Source organism: Priapulus caudatus, unplaced genomic scaffold (genome assembly GCF_000485595.1).
Source record: "Priapulus caudatus unplaced genomic scaffold, Priapulus_caudatus-5.0.1 Scaffold793, whole genome shotgun sequence".
NCBI classification, from domain to species: Eukaryota; Metazoa; Priapulida; class Priapulimorpha; order Priapulimorphida; family Priapulidae; genus Priapulus; species Priapulus caudatus.
In genome coordinates this window covers 92638-100296 of record NW_014577854.1, presented here as the reverse complement: position 1 = coordinate 100296, position 7659 = coordinate 92638, and the positions used below count along the sequence as shown (strand labels likewise).

Here is a 7659-nt window from a genome sequence, read left to right as displayed (position 1 = left end):
CCATACCTGACGGTCAACTAATATGGGGGCGCAGAAATTGTCAAATGCAATCTTTATCCAGATTAAAAGAGGTCGGACCATCCTAGTGCTCAGGAAATCGCTGCTTGCTACGTATACAAATGTCTAGGCCGGGGCGCGACGACGGCGGATTTAGAGCACTGTGAGCGCCTAGAAGTCTTACCGGGAAGCTGTAAGAGGCATCCCGTTGGACAAATCGATACGCAAGAAAATTACGTTAACTAGTGAATTTTGGCCATAATCAAGCCAGTGGTCGATGTACGCCCCAGGCGCGCATTAGACACGATGAGCCCTAGCTACGCGCGCCCTTTAGAGGTCTCTTCATGGCCAATTGTTAATATTTTAGAAATTAGGTTATAGCGTTTAAACCCAATTTTAATAAAACTGTAACAAATTAAAAAAATAGGATTTGAGAGGCCCTTCAGTCTGTGCCGTCGGCCTGAAGCTTGGAAGCTATGCTTAGCTCATGCTTAAATTTCGGCATGGGTAATGACCCGGGGTATTAAATAATTTCTTTGGCTCTGATTCCCTGCGTACGAATTGCGGAGTTAAATTTGAGGTTGTTAACTGATTTGCTCTTGTGGGATTTTTCATGTTGTATCCTAACGGCGTTGGGAGAATGCTGGACATCGGTTAGTTACGTAAGTTAAATCCCTTTCAGTTGCCTATGTCACCGCTGCGCTGCATCGATTAGTGGCGTAGGGATTAAATTTATCTAGCCGACTTACAAATCTGTGTCTTTTCCGCCGAAGTTCTTCACACGTGTCTCAACGCGCTTCTCGATCTGGGCACCAGTGCCTCCTGTGTCCTCCGTTAGGTCAGTGACAAATTTTCGAATAAACGTTCACGACTGCCAGGGAACATGAATACAAGTCGTCAGTGATGTGGACGTATACAAAGTGGTTTAATATATCGACTCGTATAGCAACAGGAAGTGTGAGATCAAAGAATGGTTTGGCCCCAATTAAGGGCTGTATTATATGTATGTATGTATGTATATATATATATATATATATATATTATGATTGTGATGGGAATCGACTGGAATTTCAATCGATTATCGGTTTCCCTTAACCGATCATGATCAAGACTTGTTCTTTATTATAGTAAGCAAGTTGTTTGTGTTCTAATAGTGTAGGCTGTGTAGGGTGTGTGTGTGTGTGTATGTATGGTTTTAAAACCAAGGTCCCAAACCCTGCTTGGGCAGAAGTGTGAGATAGGATGTATATAAACTGTATGAATGGATGGATAGATGGATGAATCGGCGAATGGATTGATTGATGAATAGATTGATGGATGGATGCATGCATGGATAAATAGCTATATGAATAGATAGATGTTCCCTGAGCACCATTTCATCACGAAAATTACATATAAAAAAGATAGATACAGAACAACACATTTTAGTGACATTCTCTCACTCACCTTCACAATGTTGCTTGGCTGCCACTTCATTTGACAGCAGGGCTAGCACGGCAATGACGATGAAGGTCGGAAGAAGCCACTCTGAAGGATTCATGATTCTGTTTGGCTTCTACGCTTTAATCAGAACGTTGGTTTTTCCTGAAATCTAAACGTAAAAGTCTAAAATCTAATGCAGTTGGCTGAGTTGCTGCTGTTGGCATCTCTCAAGACTCACCATCATGTAGGCTGACTTAGATACAATAAGCGTAAACCAGCAGCAGAGTAGGTCTCCTAACCTATTCAGTTCTGTGTTGCGTATGTCAAGTCAAGTGTTGCCGTTGGTTTACACTACTCAGTCTATAGCTCTAGTACTATAGCCATAGGCAAGTATAGCGGCTACTGACACTATACCTTAGCATAATATTAATTATACCTATATTAATTAATAATAATATAATATAATCTAGTAGTATCTGAGACGAGTATGCGATGAGCTAAACTGTAGGCCACAGACATTTACATTAGATCTTGTGTGACACTGTGACTATCAAGTGGGTAAACTACATGATGTGCCCTAGTCCGAGATTCCTCTGACCAATACCCACACCGACGATTTTGGTGGTTTTGGTGTGGGTTAGGGTTGGAGGAATCTCGGACTAGATGTGCCCATACGCGATTCACTCATAAACATTACTCACAGATCTATCGATGTATACTATACGAGATTATAGATTGATAGAAGAATAGTCAATATAGAGGCGCAATGCCAATGGGGTTCAGTTCAGTTTAACCCGACCAGGCTGTGCGACGGATTGTCTATACATATAGGATTATTCTAACCCTAGCAATACCGTTTCTTGGAGCTAAGTTCAGTTGTAACTTGTAAGCTACGACTTCTTCCTCTCTCGCGATACAGATACACAATCAACAACACACAATCAAAACAAAGTGACACAGTAACCAACGACGGGTAAATATCTGATACTCACGAAATTGTGTATAACGATAGTCTTTATAATGAACTCATGTCAACCATGTCAACTACTCATTCGCCGACACGTCTGCCTCAATGAAATTATGAATCAACGTGTCTCTCGCTCTTTGGTCAACTTCCTGTGGGACGTACGCTGTTGGCGTGCCCTGATTCGCCAAGGATGGTTGCATCCTGTTTATACGTTGCGACATCTATTGGGAGCTTGTGATGGATTTGTAGTCATGTCGTAATCTCCCAAAGGTAAGGTTGCGGCCAGGGGCGGCGTAAATACCGGGGAGGGGGGGGGATGGGGGAATGCATCCGCCGCTCTTGAAGGAGAGGGGGATGGCCTGTGCAAATATACCCCCCTGAAAGTCAAAAAAAAGAGAAGAAAAAAAGAAAGAAGGAGGAAGAAGAAAAAAGAAAGAAATGTGATTGTTTCAATTTCAGCGTAATGCATGAGAAATGAGTTTTTTTAATGTATGTATAACTCGATCATTTACGAGGGGGTCAAAGCCCTTTTCGTACGCCAGATTCCGGCCTATTTAGAGAGTATTCCGTACGCCGAGGTGCGGTACGCCGTACGCGGTGATGACAGTATAACGTATTCCGTACGCGAAATAATTGATACACACGCGCTCACGCACCCACGTCGCACACACGCGCACACGCGCTCACGCACACACGTCACACACACGCGCTCACGCACCCACGTCGCACACACGCGCACACGCGCTCACGCACACACGTCACACACACGCGCTCACGCACCCACGCACACACGCCGCACACATTGATAAAAAAATCGTGAGCCCCCTTAGGTCTTTGCCCCCCCCAATCGAAAACTGCTTCCGGCGCGCCTGGTGAGAACCTTTTTATTGTGGTGTGATAGGTGCGTCAAACGATTGGCTTCTTTCCCTTTTTTCTTTGTCCAGTTTTCATTTGTATTCAGTGCATTTTGAGAGCGATACATAATTGATCAGCACAACTTGAGAAAATGTGTGTCTGATACAAGGTTAGCCAAGAACCACCACCGGCCGTTTCTTTTTTAACACGTTTTTTTTTTTTTTTTTTTCTTTATTTAATTTAAAATAATTCTTATTATGCAGAAATCCATCAAGAGAAAGTATGTTTATGAAAAGTTTAGGAGATATCAACTCGACATTAGAACACGGATTCAAGGATTAAGCGGGGAAACGACAAGTTATATTCACGCAAAGAGGACACTGAGTAAACTGAGCAACGGTTCTGATTGATATATATATATATATAGATTATATGGCAAATTGATGATATATGTACACGCATATATGATATGACATGGACCAACAATAATACGGACCAATTATATTTTTGTGATCAGCCTCAACCACATGATTGGTTTTCTGCTTTTTTGTTTTCTTTGATTTTATGACTGCATGTGGACAGCCTTTGCGTAATCACTATCACAAACCAAATGCATGTTTGTGTCTGTGTGTGTGTGTGTTGTTGTGTATGTTGTGTGTGTTGTGTGTGTGTGTGTGTGTGTTGGTGTGTAGTGGGTGTCGTGCTGCGCGCAGTGAGCGCGCTCCGTCGGTGCCCGGTCCATGGCCACCCCGCTACGCTGCGGGCCCCTGCGCTGTGTGCGTGAAGGCGTGTGTGCAACGATTGTCGTGCGTGGGCGCTTTGTGTGCGACGTGTGTGCGTCGCTCCGAACGCGTGCCTAGTGCGTGATCAGCCTTATGTGCGGCGTGGTGCGACATTGTGTAGCGTAGCGGCGCGTCGTGGTGCCGACGTGAGTGTGTGAGCGCGTATAGTGCGTGCGTGTGTGCATGAGCGCGTGTGTGCGGACGTGATGGCTGCGTAGAGCGCGTATGGTGAGGCGTCGTGTGTCGGTGCGCGCGTGTGTGCGACGTGTCGTGCGTTGCAGCGCGCTTGTGTGCCGGGCGTGTGTGCGTCGAGCGCGTGTGTCGCGACGTGTGTGCGTGAGACGCGTATGTCCGCGCGTGTGTGCATGAACGCGTGTGTGCGGCGTTAGTCCGCGCGTGAGCGCTGTGTGTGCGACGTGGCGTCATTCACGCGAAGCGCGCGAAACTTAAAATGATGGTATAAAATTTGTTTTTGAACGTTTAGAGTTAACAAGTCTTAGCTCGTCACCTTTTATTTTTTCTTATCCCACTCTTCTTTTTCGGGCGGGGCTCTTTGGTTTTGACCCCCACTTTTTGAAATTGGAGGGCGGTGTCCCCCCTGCCCCCCACTGCCGCCGCGCCGGACGCCGTGGTTCTCCTTCACAACACACACACACGCGCGCGCTTTCTGTGCACACACCCGCGCGCACACACACACCCATTTACTTACACACAAAATCATGGGATCAAAAATCGTGGGGGGCGACATTGTGATATATGATGTCCCCTCTAAATTCGTGGGGGAAGTGTCCCCCTGTCCCCCCCCTCCCTGGATTTGCGCCCCTGTGAGTATGGCGTCAAAAAGTGGGTCACCTCTTTGGGAGTTGCAGAGTTCAGCTCCAAAATCGCATTCCGGAGACTGGCTGGAGATGCGGAATATCCGCAAGGATATGTACTACCAGTGATGAAGAGGCCGCAAATATATGTACTACCAGTAGTAGCATCACACAACCCAGAAGCAGGACAGGAAGGCAAATCAAATTCAACAGCAGATTTGCCGACTTCTGGGCATAAAGTCTGTACATTTTCTTCAATTATTTGCCTCTAGTGACAAGCATGACATGAAGGTGTATTTATTGCTCACCTAATAAATAGTGTGCATGAATAAAGGTAATAAATGTTGTGTATTGGACTATTGGTTACTGTTTGCTTATGTATTATTCGGGTGCTGGCTGCAGGTTAAATAGTATTCCAGATGCCAGCCCAAAATTATGGAGTATTCCAGATGCCACTGAAAATTAGAGAGTATTCCGGATGCCAAAGGGGGAGGCATGGACCCCCTCATTAACTGTACCTACAGTACAATTCAGTGTTAATCATGGCTATTGCATGGTATGAAAGACTTTCAAGTGGGGCACGGAGGAAGGAGTGACTGCCAGAAGCATATAGTCTCTCAAAAGTACAAGTGCTATGCGGGTGCAGTGGAATCGATCCTTCCAATATACCCAATATATCAAGCTTAATTCTTTGCAGCAGATAGAGAATTGTCTGTCTTGACGCAGAAGTGAGATTTACGGATTATTTAATTGAACACAATGTGCCTTTGAGGGCGGCAGACCATGCAAATGAACTCTTCAAGAAAATGTTTCCATGCTCACAAATAGCCAAAAAGTATGGTTGCGAACATACAAAACGACGTGAAATTGTGAGAAATTGCAATTCTTACCTGTGTTTTAATACATATGTATTATTACTATAGTAACCTAACTGTGTACGCTCTCTGAAAAGTAATGAAAAGTATTTTGAATCCTAACTTGTAGGGTTGAGTCTAGGGTTGAGATAGTGTCATCAGACATGAGAATATGGCCCACAGTATGCCTCAGATTGTAGGAAAATGGCTTAAATATTTCAAAATTGTCTGGGGGGCATGCCCCAGACCCCCCCCCCTAGCACTGGCATGCATACGGCACGTGCCAAACGTACGGTTGTCAAATTTGGCATGTGCTTGCACGTATGTATACATATATAAATGTATGTACGTGTGTTTGTGTGTGTGTGTGTGTGTGTGTGTGTGTGTGTGTGTGTGTGTGTGTGTGTGTTGTGTGTAATGTGCTGTGTGTGTGTGTGTGGTGCTGTGTGTGTATGATTCGTGGGCGCGATCGCGCGCGTGTGCGTAAATTATTGTGGGCTTGTGCTCGTGCTAGTATATGTGATAGTATATGATGGCTATCGCCGATCATCCCCCCCCCACTCCTCGGTACGGATTTACGCCCCTGGTTGCGGCAAAGAGTTCTTCTTATGGCTTTAACTTTTGTGAGCAGTGAAAAGACGTCATTTGGTAATTTTGAAAAAAAATCGTATATGAGGAATGCGTCCAAAATTAACCGTCGAAGTTTCAGCAAAATAATGTCATTCTTGAAACGAGTTACAGACATTTTAGAGTAGATGTATGTCACTTTCCATTTGTGTAATAATGTCATTAGGAGAGTATGAATAGCGATGACGGATTTGTAGATAAATGTTCAATAGGTAGGCGCTTATCTCCCATTTTTATATTATTTTTCCCATTTTCCACCTAAAAGTAAGAGGAATCATTGTACACGCCATTCCCCACCTCAATAAGTGGGGGATATATTCCCATTCCCCTGGCCGCTATCTACGCCTCTGATGATGATTAAGAAGAACTTGAAGAAGGAAGCGGAGAAAAAACCGAGAAGCCGGCTTGACTAATTAGTTATAATATTCAGCGCCAGATGGCGGCAGGCGTGACCCACACGTGTACAAACAAACAACTCCGTGAGATTATCACACAGACTGTTCCGACTCAGTTAAATTTCGTTATATGCTACACACTTGACGGTAAGCATGTGTTAAAATGATTAATGGCCACCTGTCTTCATTCATTGTCATTATTTTACTTGTTTCATTTGTTATATTTTGAATTTTGCTGTCGTTCGCCGATTCGGTCTAGTTCACCTAGGCTAGAGCCTAGAGGCTAGACTCCTACTCCTAGTCCTACTCCTCCTAGTCAATTTTCCCTCACGGTACTTCAACTTGTTTGCTATTCAGTATTTAGGCTTAGATGGAGTTTACAACCCACCTTGGGCTGCGTAGTGCCTTCAGTGTCCCCACCTTCCAGCAGACATGATTCTAACACGTTTTTTTCTCTCCTCCATATTGCTCTCCTTCCTCCACCTTTCTTTCTCATTCATCTTCCACAACTGCTCAACCTCTGCATTATTTTATCACGACCCCTGCTGTACGATATACGCCACGAGTGTGCGTGGAGCCATTTCCCTTTCACTCGATAATTAATTTCATTCTCTAAATGACCTAATGAATTGTTTTCAATGTAGAAATCGCCATGAAAGCCCTCATCTTGGTCGGCGGCTACGGCACGCGGTTACGACCTTTGACCCTGAGCAAGCCGAAGCCTCTGGTTGAGTTCTGCAACAAGCCTATGATGCTTCATCAAGTCGAGGCTCTAGTCAAGGTATATATGTGTTCTGTGAATCGAAGGCTTTATTGTGGGGTTTTATCATTAGCTCGATTGCCATGATGACAAAGTACTACTCCTCTGAATAACTGACCTTTGAAGGTGGTGTTTTTGTTGGGAGATAGATCAGCACTTGCATATCTAGATGCTGTTCGCAAGTA

General features: G+C 44.6%; 2 protein-coding genes across 2 annotated transcripts in view; one reads left to right on the top strand and one right to left on the bottom strand.

The window, feature by feature from the left end:
- LOC106813571 (mesencephalic astrocyte-derived neurotrophic factor-like) overlaps window positions 1-1537 on the bottom strand; it is an 11022-nt gene extending 9485 nt beyond the window's left edge. The window contains exons 1-2 of the mRNA XM_014817741.1: window positions 1444-1537; window positions 747-784 (exon numbers count right to left, since the gene is read on the bottom strand). Of these exons, the coding sequence (XP_014673227.1) occupies window positions 747-784; window positions 1444-1537 (132 nt within the window). The remainder of the gene's footprint in view (window positions 1-746; window positions 785-1443) is intronic.
- Window positions 1538-6773: 5236 nt separating this feature from the next.
- Window positions 6774-7659, top strand: part of LOC106813575 (mannose-1-phosphate guanyltransferase beta-like) — a 5511-nt gene continuing 4625 nt past the window's right edge. Inside the window, exons 1-2 of the mRNA XM_014817745.1 lie at window positions 6774-6861; window positions 7359-7495. Coding sequence (XP_014673231.1) covers window positions 7367-7495 — 129 coding nt within the window. The 5' untranslated portion in view covers window positions 6774-6861; window positions 7359-7366. The remainder of the gene's footprint in view (window positions 6862-7358; window positions 7496-7659) is intronic.